Source organism: Scardinius erythrophthalmus, assembly GCF_964197995.2.
Source record: "Scardinius erythrophthalmus genome assembly, chromosome: 1".
Classification (NCBI taxonomy): domain Eukaryota; kingdom Metazoa; phylum Chordata; class Actinopteri; order Cypriniformes; family Leuciscidae; genus Scardinius; species Scardinius erythrophthalmus.
The window spans coordinates 9,178,224-9,194,553 of NC_138221.1; the positions used below are offsets into that span (position 1 = coordinate 9,178,224).

A 16,330-nucleotide genomic window follows, 5' to 3' on the forward strand; every position below is an offset into this window, starting at 1 on the left:
CCGAGACAGCTCGTCGGCCGCCTGGTTCAGGTCTCCCGGGATATAAATGGCTCGAAGCGACCTCAGATGCTTCTGACTCCATATGAGGAGGTGGCGAGCGAGTTGCGACATACGGCGGGAGCGCAGACCACTTTGATGGTTGATGTACGCTACTGTCGCGGTATTGTCTGATCGGACTAATACGTGCTGACCCCTGAGCAACGCACGGAAGCGGTGCAGGGCCAGACGTACAGCCAGCAACTCGAGGCAATTGACATGCCAAAGGCGCTGGGGTCCTGTCCAGGAGCCCGCGGCAGCATGTCCATTGCACATGGCACCCCAGCCCGTGGTGGAGGCATCTGTTGATACAACAACATGCCGGGAAACTCGTTCTAAGGGCACTCCGGCCCGTAGAAAGCTGAGGTTCGTCCACGGGGTGAAGAACTGACGGCAGGCTGGAGTCACTGGGACTTGGAGCGTGCCGTGTTGCCATGCCCACCTCGGGACTCGATCGCGAAGCCAAAGCTGAAGCGGTCTCATATGAAGCAATCCGAGCGGCGTTACTGCGGCTGCGGATGCCATATGCCCCAGGAGCCTCTGAAATAGTTTCAGTGGAACCGCACTCTTGTCGTTGAATTGGCGAAGACAAGTCAGCAGTGACTGCGCGCGCTCGCTCGTAAGCTGCGCGCACATGGCGACCGAGTCGATCTCCATACCGAGAAAAGAGATCCTCTGCACGGGGCAGAGTTTGCTCTTCTCCCAGTTGACCCGAAGGCCCAGACGAGAAGTCTTACAGATCCTCCAGACGAGTTAGGTGCCGGAGCACTAGGTCCCTGTGTTCGCAAACCTGGTCTCGAGAGTGAGCTAGGATCAGCCAGTCGTCGAGATAGATCAGGATGCGAACCCCGTGTTCCCGGAGGGGAACAAGGGCTGCCTCGACGACCTTCGTAAAGACGCGAGGAGACAGGGCTAGCCCGAATGGAAGAACCGCGTACTGGTATGCCCGCCCCAAACCGAAGAAACGGTCTGTGTCGAGGTAAAATGGAGACATGAAAGTAGGCGTCCTTCAGGTCGATCGCTGCAAACCAATCCTGCGGCCGCACACACTGGAGGATGTGTTTGGCCGTTAGCATCTTGAACGGCAGCCTGTGAAGGGAGCGGTTCAAGACGCGCAGGTCGAGGATTGGCCGTAACCCACCGGATTTCTTGGGTACAATGAAGTAAGGGCTGTAGAAGCCGGACTTCATCTCGGCTGGAGGGACAATCTCGATCGCACCCTTCGCCAGTAGGGTGGCGACCTCCGCTCTCATGACAGGGGCATTGCCACCGACCATAGTGAAGCGGACTCCCCTGAAGCGGGGAGGAGATCGCGCGAACTGAATCGCGTAGCCGAGCCTGATGGTTCTCGCGACCCAGCGGGACAATCTGGGAAGCTCTAGCCAGGCCTCCAGAAAGTGCACCAGCGGGGTCATACGAACCACAGACGTACCATCGGTGGGGCAGCGAGGCGGAATGACCGGCACCGGCGAGGGTGGCATAGCGGCCCTGTGCGGGGGCACGGTCATTAACCGTGCCTGCCAGAGGAGGCCAGGGGAGGGCGCGCGTCCCACGGGGGCGTGCTCTGGCAGGGGTCTGGCGACAGAGGGGGATGAGAGGAGCGTGGCCCGTGGGCGGCGCGTGCTGTCATCCCGCCCCTCTGGGACAGAGGAGGGCGGCAGTGGCGGGACCCGAGGGTGGCGCGCACTGCGGCCCTCGGACTCTGTGGGCTCAGGATTGGGGGATTCAATTCTGTCTTTAACCACATTAGGGTACTGCTCGTCGTTGGACGAGCAGCGGGGAGTGGAGAACAAAAGATTCTCCCCCGGCCCTCCACCGGGGGAAGGAGTGGCCCTGCTACCAGCTCCTGAACAGAAAAGAGTGCCAATCCTGAGTGGCCCGTCTCAGGGGCGCCGCTTGGCCTGGCATTTAGCGGGCCGCGGGGCCGGAGACGGCTGTGGAGGAAGCCGCAGGAAGGGCCGGATGAAGGCTGCTGCTGGGGCCGTGCGGGAGGGGCGGGAGCCGCGGGAGGGCGCCCTCGGCGGCGAGCAGGCTGAGGATTCTGTGCCGACGGCTGAGCAGCGGAGCGTCGGGGCAGAATGTGCTTGATCGCCTCAGTCTGCTTCTGGGCAGTCGAGAACTGCTGGGCAAAGTCCTCGACTGCACCGCCGAAAAGGCTGGCCTGGGATATGGGAGCGTCGAGCAGACGAGTCCGCTCTGGCTCACGCATATCGGCCAGGTTCAGCCAGAGATGTCGCTCCTGGACCACAGCTGTGAACATCACCAGACCCAGGGAGCGCGCGGTCACCTTCGTCGCTCGGAGAGCGAGGTCGGTGGCGGCGCGCAGCTCATCGAAGAGCCCTGGGTCTGTCCTACCCTCGTGCATGTCACGGAGCATCTGGGCCTGGTAGACCTGCAAGATGGCCATGGCATGCAAAGAGGCAGCTGCCTGTCCCGCCGCTCTGTAAGACTTCGCCACCATAGTAGACGAGAATCTACAGGCTTTGGATGGGTGCTTAGGATCACCACGCGATGAAGCGCTTGCCGGACACAGCTGCATCGCGACAGAACATTTGACCGGGGGAATCCCAGTGTACCCACAAGCATCAGCCTTATCGAGGGGAGGAAAGCCGACGGACGATCACGGGAAGACATGGGAGCCTTCCAGGACCGCGTGACTTCCTCATGCACTTCCGGGAAGAATGGTATTGGGGTTGGGCGGCGACGAGTGTCAGCGGCCGCTCCCAAAAACCAATCATCCAGCCGCGAGCGCACTGGATCGGGTGGTGGGGACCACTCGAGCCCAATGGCCGCGGCTGCCCGGGAAAGCATGGCAGTCAGCTCGGGATCAGACTCGGGCAATGCTGGCACGCCCGAGGGCGGCAACACAGCCGAATCCTCACTTCCCGAGGACTCACGCCCACCTTGTGATGCAGCGATCGACATTGCATCCTCTTCTGGAGCTCCAAACAAAACACGCGGGGCCTCCGTAGAGGGACCAGCGGTCTCAGTTTGAACTCTCACGGGTACCGATGCTGAAGAGGGGTGTGTGGACCGTGGACGTGTCGGCGGTGTGTCCCACACAGTCACCCTCAGGTCACCCCGGCCACCAGCCAAAGTACTAGCTCTCGGGGAGTCAGTAGATCGGGGTGTGGGTAGGGGGACTCTCGCTCTGACGAGCTCATTGAGTCTCGACCGCAGCATGGAGATGGTCATGTTCCCGCAGTGAGAACATGAGTCATCCACAAACGCTGCTTTAGCGGGATCAACGCCCAAACACGCTAAGCAGAGATTGTGCCCATCAGAAAAGAAAACATCGCGACCACAACCAGAAGTGCACGGGCGAGGCATCTTTAAAAAGACGTGCCACGTGCAATGCTCTTTTTGTGAGAGGAAAACTCCGCGGATGTTGAAGCGAACAGGGAGAAATCACACTAACTGCCAGATCACTGATCAGATCAGCAGGGTAGTGTGTACTCGCTGAAATCGCCGTCACACCAACACCGGAGAGCTCGCTCGTCTCGAAGGATTGAGAAGGATAACTCAGAATTTTTGGCTTGCGTGGAGTGGAGAAGTTCTCGGCTCCGAAGCGAAAACATATCTGCATGTTGCCAGCGTACTTCCTTATATACCCCCTGCGGTGGGCGCTATGCAAATTCCGCAGACCCATGGCATTTCATTGCCATTGGCTCGTTTTATATACTCGAAGGTGATAGGCTTCTAAGAGAAACCCCAATCGTCGTCATCCGACGTAACTCGGAGTGACCACGAAAGGGAACATTGTTTTCTCAATACTTTACCTATACCGCTGTGAAGGAAAGAGCGCACAATCGATCATCGAGGCATCGATATCAACCTATTCAGCACCTCCACCATGGACAGCACCTGCTAAGGTCGAACTTATGAAGGTTTACCTTAAGCAACATCCTAAGGTATAGTTCGGAGAACACACGTAGGCAATGTATACCTGTAGTTAAGGTGTACCTTTTGAGTCTTCGTAGCGCGCTAAGAGACAACGTTATCGGAGAACGCAGCCCAGTACAGTACCTTGCCCTTGTTCTCTTCTCCACAGTAACCTCAAGTGAATCAGGATTAAGGCCAATAACCGATCCAGCCTTTCTAATCAATTCATTAATCCTATTTTTATCATCTACAGTGATACTTCACTCCCAACAGAGCACTGCATAAAACAAAACACTAGCCATGATTCCCTGATAAAAGCTTCCTACTTACACCAATAGAACTCAACTTCCTCAAAAAGAATAGTCTTGATTGCGCCTTCTTAAAAACAGCCTCACTATTCTTCTTCCAGTTCAGTTTACTGTCCAAATGGACACCAAAATATTTATAAGACTGAACAATCTCTACTTTCTGACCTTTAATTATCACTGGTACTATGACTTCTTTTTTTCTTCTAAAATCAATTATCAATTCCTTAGTCTTCTCCACATTCAAATTTAGGAAATTTTCATCACACCATCTAACAAATAACTCAACCTCTCTTCTATAGTCCACTTCATTGCCTTGATTAATTAAACCCGCAAGGGCAGTATCGTCTGAAAACTTTTGTATGCAACATGAAGTCTGAGTGTGCCTGTAGTCAGCTGTATACAATGAAAAAAGAAAAGGTGATAAAACTGTGCCTTGAGGAGCTCCTGTTTTAGTTCAAATAATGTCAGACATTTTATCACCCAGCCTAACAAACTGGGGTCGACGTATAAGATAATTCAATACCCACATAATAGTTTTACTGTGTAGGTTACAACTACAACCCACATTACCATGTTTTGGAATTGGGACAAGACACGATGTTTTCCACATAGCAGGTATTTTCGATGAAAACAAGGACAAAGAAAAAATTGAGTGAAAAACTGAGCACAACTGATCAGCACAGACTTTCAAAGTGCGTGGGTGAATACCATCAGGGCCTGCAGCTTTGTTGGTCTTAAGACACTTTAACTGCCGACGAACTTCATTTTCATTAATAACAATTGCTGGACTACAGTCCACATTATCACTCTGTACAAGAGATTCTAAAATCATATCATGAGAGGCAGAGAAATCAAAGTCATCAAACCTTACAAAAAACATATTTACCCCATTTACATTCAGTCCTGACCAGCAAGCACTGTTATTTTTGGTTCCATAACCAGCAAGAGATTTCAAACCATTCCAAAGGCCCCATGTGTTACAATTAGACATTTGTTCTTCAACTCTTTCCTTATATTTAACTTTACTCTGTTTAATAACTCTCTTCAGTTCCTTTTGCGCAGTTTTAATCTGATCTCTATCACCACTAAAAAAGCTGTTTTTTTTCCTATTAATAGCGGCTTTAACCTCCCTAGTAACCCATGGTTTATTATTAGGAAACATTTTAATTTGTTTACGTGGAATGACAGACTCGACACAGTAATTTATATAAAAGGTGACTTTGTCAGAAATACTGTTCAAATCATCATCGTCAAAAAACACTGACCAGTCTGTACAATCAAAACATCCTCTTAACCTTTCACAGGCGTCATCCGACCACACACACACAGTCTTATAGCCAATGGGCTGATTTCGGATTGCAAGGGGAGTATCTGGATGTCAAGGATATTAAATTATGATCAGATTGCCCCAGTGGTAGGAGCCTCTTTGCACCATAAATCTCCTTAATGTTCGTGTAGAATAGGTCAGTGATTTTACCATCCCTAGTAGGACATGTCACCATTTTCTTAAAGGAGGGTAAGGTAGCAGAGAGTGTACTGTGGATAAAATCCCCATTTACTATAACCAATGCATCCGGGGAAGCGCGTTGCATATCATAAATGATTCTCGAAATTGTTTCCATGGCCAGCCTTCCATTTCCTGATGGAGGAATGTAGACCACTTGTACAATAACATGAGAAAGTTCCCTGGGCAAGTAATAAGGTCGGCAACTTACCGCAAGCAGTTCAATGTTCTGGTCACAAATTTTCTCTTTCACCGTAACATGGCTAGGATGGCACCACTGATCGTTCACATAGAGGCAAACACCTCCTCCTAGTTTTTTACCAGTCCTCTCCGGGTCTCTATCCAGTCTGAGGAGTGAAAATCCTTCCATTTTAACATGAGACTCTGGTATCTTATTGGACAACCAAGTCTCCGTAAAGCACAGTAGCGATCGTAGCGCACAAGAGCAGACAATTCATCCACTTTATTTACCAACGAGCGGACGTTCCTCATAATCACTGCGGGTAACACCGGTTTATATCTCCACCGACTGTTCCTAGCTCGAACTCCTCCTCTGCGGCCTCTCTTCCTGGTCTTTAAGGTAATTTCCGACAGGTCGAAGTCAGGAACAATTCCACCAGAAGCTGAGACACGCAACCCCAAGAGCTCCAGCCGGCTATAGATGATGAAGGACAGTCCTAGCCCGGGTTCACTTCCATCCTGCGGGCCCAGTGTTTGAGTAACTCTCCAAAACACTATTCCCCATAGCCAGAGAAGGCAAAACAACTTGCGAATATTTAATATCGCCATAGTAACGTCATCCAAATTCAGTCCAGTTTAAAATTAAGCATCCAATAATTTAAAAAGTTCTTTAAAAATACATAAAACACATAAAACACGATGAACAAACACACTGCAGACAGGTGGCCGAGTCGCCAGCAAAAGGGGCAGCGCCTTTCAGGTGTATTATAGTGTGTATTTTAGTTTTCTGCTTTTAATGCTGGTATGTTTTATGATTTCATTTATTAACATATAACATACTGATCACTGAGATATACTGTGTTTCAGGTATCAGTGGAGTGGAGGATCATGTGTTCATCAGTTCTGGTGAAAATGTGCGTCTGTCCTGTAATAATGCTCTTTCTGACTGCAAATCAACTACATGGAACTACTCTAACAGATTCAGACATATAGTAATAGTTGATCTGATTAAATTAGGGATAAAGAATAAAGACACAGAGAGACATGAGAGACTGAGTCTGGAGTCTGACTGCTCTCTGAACATCAAGAACGTCACAGAAGAAGATGATCATGGATTATACACCTGCAGACAATATGTGAATGGACAGAAACAAGGACCTGATGCACGTGTTTATCTGCATGTTCTTCATGGTAAGTTTATGATTATGTGGTCAATTTAAAATTCTCCCTTTAAACTCAGATGATGATTGAAGAGTCTGTGATTTGTGTCTTGTGTTCAGTTTCAGTGTCTCCATCATCATCATCATCATCATCATCTTCATCCTCACAGACTGAGATCAGTCCAGGCCGCTCTGTGACTCTCTCCTGTCAGTTGTTTTCATATGCTAAACTCTCCTGTGATAATCTGGTCAATTCAGAGGGATTTGAGCTGTTGTGGGTGAATCAGACTGGTGTTGATCTGAAGACAGACTCCAGATATCAGATATTATCATCATCAGATCAATATCACTGTTTCATCATCACTCTGACTACAACACTCCTGAATGAAGATGACAACAGAGAGTGGAGATGTCAGCTTACTCACAGAAATCAAGTCGAGACCTCAGTCAGATACACTGTCAAGTATTCAGGTGAGAAAACAGTGTTAGAAGACCCTCATAATGTCAGTAACACTAAGGTCTATCAGTATCACTGAACCAGAACAAACTGAGGGAACAAAAGCTTCTTTGACTCTCACAGAAGAGTAACTCAAAGCATTGCTTCAAACTAGTGAACTGCAGTGAAGTAACAGTCCAAAACGTGATGCTGGAAATAATAAAGGAATTGAAACTTGACAACAAAAATATTAACTTTTTATGTAATGTGATGATCAAAGTTAAAATATGATGGTCATATTGTACAGTATTAATGATCTGAACTAACATTCATCTTCACAGCTCAAGCTGATTCAACGACAGCAGTGAATCCAGTCCACATCACACACTCTCAGGATCCCTCAACTATAAACACACACGTTTCTAAAGGTACATCATCACTGTCTTTCTCACATCAGTGCTTTTCAGTGCATAATGCTAGAGTTATCTTCAGTGTTAACTCATCAAAATATGACTGTCATATTCTACAGTATGATTGTCACATTGAGTTGTTGTTTTAGTTTCATTTCATGGACTTTTGTGGTGTGTCCCAATTAGCGTACTTATGCATATTCTAGGACATGTTTAGTATAAACAGTGAGAGTAGTGTGTTCATATAACACTCCGGTTCTTTCACTCGATTCTCCCAGAAAGCGTCACATGAAGACGATATGTTGAGCTCATCCATGCAGCGCATTCACTGTAGATCCATGAAAAACACCAAACAGACATAAAATACTGCTCATACACTCACAAAATTATCAAAAAACATACATGTAAAAGTAAACAAAACAAATATACAAAAAAGAGAGAAACACAAAATAAGCCGTACACTCGTAATGCTCGGCAACAAGTTTAACATATAAAACTTCAGTTATTCATCAAGTCTGGGTGTCTTATGACCACAATATGAAATAAACTGATTCAAATATCTTTTTAAAAACTATATATATTTGACCTTAAAGAAAAATAGTTATCTCTGCCTACATTTTGTTTCTGTCTGACCGGTGAAAGTTTGTCCTGCCGTTCACCTCAACAGCTCAGATGAAACTGAAGAGAAAATGGCCGACTTCACTTATTTTTTACTCTAATGCTCAATTCACCTTCTTATACTACGCTCTAAATGTATGTACTCTTTTTGGGAAGAAAATCAGAAAAGAAAAAAAAAGCAACATTGTTTCGGCCCACATCTGGCACATGTAGAAAGATGATCTGGCCCTCATGCAGTTTGAAATCTTCACAGATTTAATGTCTTCTTTTATCTTCAGTTGTTTTCATCTAAGGCTGTGTCTGAAGTCAGTTGTAGTTCTTGTGTTTCTGCTCGTCTCTTTTTCTGTTCTCTTCTTTCATTCATTGATTCTGCTTGTTAACAGGCTTATTAAGGCTGAGGTGACTCCATATTTAATATACACAGGTTTTGTGGCTCAGATAAGGTCCAGTTCTGGTTTATTTCTTTGCTCTTGGCTGACATGTGGCATTGCTATGGCCTGCTTGTGGCCCAGTTCTGGCAAACAGGAGCGGTCCGCCCAAGTGCCGTCATTCCACGCTGCATGTGGGCCAGATCATCTTCCACATGTGCCAGACGTGGGCCGGATCAGGGACGTCACAATGTTGCTATGTGGGAATAGCTAGCCTAACGGCTAAGATGCTAACGGACTTTTTCGAAGACACTAAACCATTTCTGTAAACAAAATAATCAACAGAAGCGTATCAATTACATGTAAGAAAGTGTCAGGAACAGTTGTGTGTATTATTTGTGTAACTATAGGGAATAAACTTGCCTGAAAGCCGTGAAAACAACAGTGAGACAGAGTTTTTGCAGCTTGTCAGTTGAGTTGCCCCGTTTTAAATCATACACTCATTGGGAGCTGAGCCCCGCTAAAATGAAAATCCTGTGTGAAGCTCGAGTATTATGTGATGATGATGTTGTGTATATGTGGCATTATGTGTTGAACTGAACTAACAGACGTGATCCACAGATCCAGGAGAAACTGAAGTCAGTGTGACTGCTGGATTATTATACAGAGGTACGACACGTTCATTTATACTGACAGCTTTATAACATTAAACTATCAGTCAGTCTGTAAAAGCTTCATCAATAACTGTTGATAGTTGAATACCCTTGACTTCAGTCATGTACAGTTTCTCTTCTTCCTCTCATGTTTCCTGCAGTGATTGTGACTATTGTTGAGATGGCAGTGTTTGCTGCTCCTACTGTGATTCTTCTTCAGATCATCTGTGCAAGAAGAGCTGGTGAGTTTTGAGCCGCACACAATCTGATGATTCACACTCATCTGATCTGGAACAATCTGCAATCATGATAAAAACACATACGAGAGGTCAGTCAATGCTTTTATTTTGCAGGGAGGAAGGACTCGATGCACGCAGAGGAAATAGAGATGCCGACAATATTACAATAAAATACTGATGAGTTTAGTGCCAATCTGCAGCAATATTTACAATAGCAAAAACTTACAGAGGATTGTTCATTGTCCTTATGTCCCGTCTTGAACATTGTGGAGGGATCAAGGGAAATGCTCTAAAATGGTTCAATTCGTTTCTGTCGAACAGAAGCTTTTCAGTTTGTCTTGGAGAATTTTCTTCTGCTGCAGCCCCTCTAAATTTTGGTGTTCCGCAGGGATCTATTCTAGCTCCTATTCTTTTTTCTCTATACATGCTTCCGTTGGGCACCATCTTTAGGAAACATGGTGTTTCTTTCCACTGCTTTGCAGATGACACTCAAATTTATCTGCCAATGAAACTGAAGGATTCAAATACATTACAACCTTTATTTGACTGCCTAACTGATATAAAATGCTGGACGTCACAACATTTTTTTACATATAAATTAATCCAAAACAGAGGTTGTTGTGTTTAGTCCCTCCGATAGGTATGATGCTCCACATTCTAACTTGGAGCAGCTGTCTTGTTTTCAAAAACCGTGTGTTAAAAACTTAGGAGTTCTATTTGATGGCTCCCTTAAATTTGATAAGCAGATAAACTCGGTTGTAAAATCTAGCTTCTACCATCTAAGAGTTGTGGCAAAAGTAAAGCCCTGGCTCTCCCGTAAAGACTGCGAAAAGGTAATCCATGCATTTGTCTCTACCCGACTTGATTACTGTAATTATCTCTATGTGGGAATAAACCAAAGATCGATCTCCCGACTTCAAATGGTGCAAAACTCTGCAGCTAGACTTTTGTTGGGTGTACGTAAGCGTGATCATATTACTCCTAGTTTAATGTCTCTCCATTGGCTTCCTGTTCCTTATAGAATTGATTTTAAAATCCTCTTATTGGTTTTCAAATCCCTAAACAGATTGGCGCCTGCTTACTTGTCAAGTCTTTTGTCCATTCATAAGCCATCGAGATCTCTCAGATCTTCAGAACACAGGCTGTTGACTGTTCCTAGGGCAAGACTAAAATGAGAGGGGATCGGGCTTTCTCTGTTGTTGCCCCCAAACTGTGGAATAGTCTCCCACTGTGTATTAGAACTGCTCAGACACTCTCTGATTTTAAATCCAAGTTAAAAACTTCTTTTTCTTTTAATGTAGTGTAGAGACTGCAAAAGCTCTTTTATTGTTTGTGTGTTTTGTTTCCTGTATAAATGGTGCTATTTATGGGATTGTAAAGCACTTTGGTCAACTCTGAGTTGTTAATAGTGCTATAGAAAAAAAACTTGACATTGACATTAATGGGTCAAGTGTTGATGTAAAAGAAGCGTTTCAGTCATTTCTTAAAGTCTCTGCAGAGAAAATTGGTTTGTTACTGAAAGGCTACTCCTGAAATGTATATATCTTCAACAGTCGGACACTAGAAGACTGAAACCAGAGTCGTCTTGACCTGTTAGATACACTTTTCACAGCAAACTTTTCTTTGTCTGTCATCCCGAGTCCTCCAGTCGGGAATGTGGAAAATAGGCATTCTTCATGTTTAACAGCTGTTTGCAAAAACACAGTCTGTGTCAAAAATCAGAATCATTTGTTTTTCATAGTGCCTGGTTTGGTAACTCACAATCCGTTTTCACTTCATGTTTAATGCTCTGTCCACGTTGTCTTGTGTTATAATGATATACAGGCTGTGCTGATTAATAATGATCCAAGCCATTAGATAAATCAGCTTTAGGAAACACAAAAGAGGAATCTATTTCGGTGTTCGAGCGCTATCTGAAACCCGCCTTTCTCTCTCCCTCTCCCTCTCTCTCTCTATATAAGCGTGCCTCGGGTGTGAGTCTCGATCTTCGCCTCTTCTTCTGCGTTTAAAATTGTTTGAATATGTAAATTGGCAAGACAAAACATGTCCAAATTGTAAACTTTCACTCTATGATGGTTAAATTCAGCAGTTAATTTGCGAATCACATGCGTACCGAACCATGGGCCAGCTGGTCTGTACGGATCACGGATCAACTGCGATCCGTTGCACCCCTAATGTATAGGCATTTCATCACCCCAAATTACATAGAAAAAATCTGACCCTGTCAAAAAAAATGTAGTGCTTTCTGCAATTGGGTCGGGTCATGTTCACACTTTAAATGAACCATACCAGAGTTTGTTTGGATCCGGACCAAGACTACCTCTTCAGCCGGGAAAGGTTGTTCGGTCCGCACTCGAGTGCGATTGCTGTATTCACACCTGCCCAAAAGATCCGCACCAAGGGGCGAAACGAATTGAGTTCAATTCAATCGAACCAAACAAGACAGGTGAGTACACCCTTAATGATATTAAGAAAAGGATCTATGACTTCTGGAAGCTTCTCTTTCAGTAGCTTAGTAGGTACAGGGTCTAACATACATTTTGTCGATTTAGATGATTTAACGAGTTTATTATTCCTCTTACAATGCACTCCCTGATGTGATACTGTAGTAGACGGTTGCATGATTATAATTTTCTCTCTAATATTATCAATCTTGTAAGTAAAGAAGTTCATAAAGTCATTACTGCTGTGCTGCTTGGAAACTTCTGGGCTTGAAGATTTATTTTTCGTTAGTTTAGCCACTGTTTCAAATAAATACCTAGGGTTTTGTTTATTTTCTTCTAAGAGGGTTATAAGCAGGTCTAGCAGCTTTTAAGGACTTTCTGTACGCAATCTTTCTCCATGACAGAAGAGCGGTGTTTTGTCCCGTGCCTCACGGTCACCCAGTTGCCCTGCTGCACGGGCTCTATATAGTTCTAATATAGTTATACAATGGACATGTCTCTTTTCAAATACAATATGAGTCCTTAAAGGTATAGTGGAGGATTTTCCCGAATTTTTGAAAAGAACCACCCTCTCCACTTTTTGAAAAAACGCACATGCGCAACACTCTACCTGCTCCCGAGAGGGAACGCCTATTAAACGTGTGCACGAGAGAGCTTGCATGAGCCTAGTTCTCCTCGTGCACAAGTTGCTGTTGGCATGGCTCATACAAGCCTACTTTTCCAAAAGAAGATTTGCACTTTTTAGTTGTTTGTTCTAACAAAGTACAAGCATAAAACATCTTTTATATTTTAATGCACAGATATGCATCAAAGTAGATTGTTTGGAAGGGCATCCAAATTTGGCTAGTCACGTTTGGTGGCACAATTATGTTGCAAATTATAAACTCAAACATTCATGCAAGACAAAATGTCAAATGCCCTTCCGTGTTTTATTTACTTATTATACTGATCGATTGAGTGAGGACTCAAGACATGATCTGCAATGGAGAAGTAGCTTGTTGCATTTGTGTAATAAATACTACGGTGAACACATTGGAATTATCAAAAATGATCAAACACACGGTTTTAGAACATTTCAGCCTGATACCTTTTACCATTTGGTCATAAGGCTACTTTAGACAAATTGAGATGTTTACCGTGTCTGCGCAGTGCGTGACTTGTGTCAGGGCTAGCATCGCTAATCATAGCTTACATTAACTTTTACAAGCAATGATTTTAAATGGATTTCTCCAAATAGCATGCCAAACTTTACCTGTCGAGTAGAAACTTTGCGACTGAGGCATCAGTGGGAAGCCCAACCTGTGTGAAACAATCTCCCAAAAACACTCTGGTCTTCTTTCTTTCTTTAGAGGCCTTTCTATTCTTGTCATACAATTCGTAAACACTTTTTCTCTTGCCACCCTCAGACATTTTGAAAAAATCCGGTGAGAACGGCGAGCTTCAATGATTGCTCACCACACATATACACCTGAAAGTGTGCATGCGCAGAAAGCGAAAACTACCTAGGGACGAGCACGTACGACGGCCTTACGTAAACATATCACCAGAATGATTGACAATTAGGAGGACCAATAGTCTTGATGATCCACCCGAAAAAAAAAAAATCATAATTTTATTATATGTAGGATACTATATTAAAATAGACAAATAATATAGTGTCTCTTCTTCGATTGGACATTGATTCAGTCATGGCAACTTGACAATATGTTGTCAATATCATTAAAATTAAGATCAATTAATAGTCTACAAGTATTTTAGAGATCACAGTTTTTGCAAACTTATTATATTGGGCTTTATTAAACTTTATGAAACGATAATGAACATACATGCAAATTTTTACAAGTCAATTTATTGAGCAATTTTCAGTCTTTAAACTGATATCTTAAAGGATGTGTTATCCTGTGTCTCCCTCTATTGGACAACATTAGTATTATAGCCTTCATCTCTGACTGTACACTCACAGGGCTCAGGCAGAGAAGAGGTTAATAGTATTTCACCAGCGTAGCTGTACACTCACAGGGCTTCTAATGGAGAGCAGGTATCATAACTTTTAACAAACGTGTAAGCAGGGGTTGGGGCCGCTTCTCAGCAAAAGCACACCACACTCGTGTTCACTTCAAATCCACAGCAATGAATCAATGTGTATCAATAAGGCAAAAGCACTGCAATTCACTCACACGATAGGGCTGATCAGAGGCCTCAATCCATTCGTTACACTCCCGTGGGGGATATTCAATCCTCAATTCCTCTTCAGCACACTCTGAAACACACAGCTTCCCCAACAGTCAGATTTATATTCACTGAATCCTCTTCAAGCTTTTCGAATGTTTGTAAGATGAAATCAATTCACTTATCTTTCTCTCTCCCTTCACAGCGCAGATCCAATCATAAATCAGTCCAGCAGACTTCAATGGGCGTCTTTCACCCCAACGAGGCTTCCCCACAGCCGATTATAACTCCCAATGCGGGCAACTTCAACAGGAAACCTTTTCCCTGGAGACTTCAACAGGAGACCTTCACACCCAGACAACTTCCACGAACAAGCTTGTGTCCAAAACTGCTCCGAGAAAACCAACTGCGCCCAGAAACTTCTCTGAATGGCCCTTTTATCTTTGACTTGTGAAGCAGGAAGCCTGTGTGGACGCCGCTCCTCTCTCTCTCGCACCTGCAGTGCATTAGCGTTAATCAGGCCGGGCAATGTTTCTGCCACACCCGGAACCGGAGTGGGATGTGTCGCACACAAATCGTTTCCTCGGGAAACTCGTGACTCGTCAAGAGGGTTCCGCTCGCTGAGCGTTTTTGTCACCCGTGACATAGTGATGTGACGTTCGGCACCGAGGCTTCGAAGCTTGTATCAAAAACACAAAACATCTCACATTGAAGCAGTGTATCGGTGAAGCTTGATTCGTTTTGCCATAACCAAGTGATCTGTGACGTCCGAAGCTTCGTTTCCCAGTTCACAAGCACTTCACCATTCCACAATAATTTTATTTTATTTTGATTATATATGCCTACATGAGCCTTGCCTATGAACTCGTAGGATTAGGACAAATCTATTAGTTTATGTGAATAAGGTTGCATTTGTTGATCATACTGTTGTTTGTTCATAAATTATGTAAGAACTACATCAACACTTACACCCCAGATAGCAGACCAACATTGAATCTACATTGAATCAATGTTAATGTATTAACCAAAAGATCATTGAATCAATGTTGAAATTTAACATTGATTTTTCATCAGGTTTGCATCCTGAAATAATGTTATTCAATCAATATGGTCATAAAATCAATATTATTTCAACCATAATTAAATCACTTATTTAACATTGAATCAACATAGAAACAATATCAAATCAATCTTGCTTTATGTACAGCAGGATTCTATGCTAGTTTATCATGCTTGTACTGTGCTTGAATTTTTAAATGACTCCTTTCAGACAGAGACCATGTACCAGTTTATTAATCAAAATGTCATTCAAAGTAAACTACATCCTTCAGTTTACTAGTAAATGTATTTATGCCCCCAAAACTGAACAGGAAATATCACATTCAGAATAAAAATGGCATTTCGTGGTGACAAAGACAAAAACAGCGCAGTACTACGGTAAGAAAGAATGAAACATTACTCTGATAAATATTTCAAATTCAATTTTATTTAGCACATTTAGAACAGACCAAAATGCTTTACAGAAGAACAACATTAAACAATGTAGCATGCATAAAAAAATAAAACAAGATATAACATGGATTATAAAATAAAACAAAAATAAGAGCAACATAGCTGAGTACCGGTAACCATAAAACAAAAGAACCAGAACAGAAATCAGAACTCAGATATAAATGAATAAATAAATAAATAGCTTGCTATTATTTGAATACAAAAATTATATTACCCATCGTGCCCAAAGAACTCCCGCTTCTTTGCGCCTTTTTTAACGGGTTAGTTTGCCCTAGAATGAAAATGAACAATTTACCCACTGTTGGTTTTACCCACGATGACATTTGGTAAAAGACAAATTGAAATTCAATATATTAATAGAGAAAATCCCGGCCGTTGGTTTGTGTTCATGTTACTAATACATTTAACATA

The 16,330-nt window shown here is 43.9% G+C and overlaps 2 protein-coding genes across 2 annotated transcripts in view; both read left to right on the forward strand.

The window, feature by feature from the left end:
* LOC308693402 (uncharacterized protein) overlaps positions 1-11,507 on the forward strand; it is a 34,030-nt gene extending 22,523 nt beyond the window's left edge. The window contains exons 5-10 of the mRNA XM_081370289.1: positions 6,778-7,101; positions 7,191-7,541; positions 7,848-7,934; positions 9,524-9,571; positions 9,717-9,797; positions 9,909-11,507. Coding sequence (XP_081226415.1) covers positions 6,778-7,101; positions 7,191-7,541; positions 7,848-7,934; positions 9,524-9,571; positions 9,717-9,797; positions 9,909-9,964 — 947 coding nt within the window. The 3' untranslated portion in view covers positions 9,965-11,507. The remainder of the gene's footprint in view (positions 1-6,777; positions 7,102-7,190; positions 7,542-7,847; positions 7,935-9,523; positions 9,572-9,716; positions 9,798-9,908) is intronic.
* The window catches only part of LOC308700561 (CD276 antigen homolog), a 1,553,888-nt gene that overhangs the window by 1,400,147 nt on the left and 137,411 nt on the right, over positions 1-16,330 (forward strand). The window lies entirely within an intron of this gene.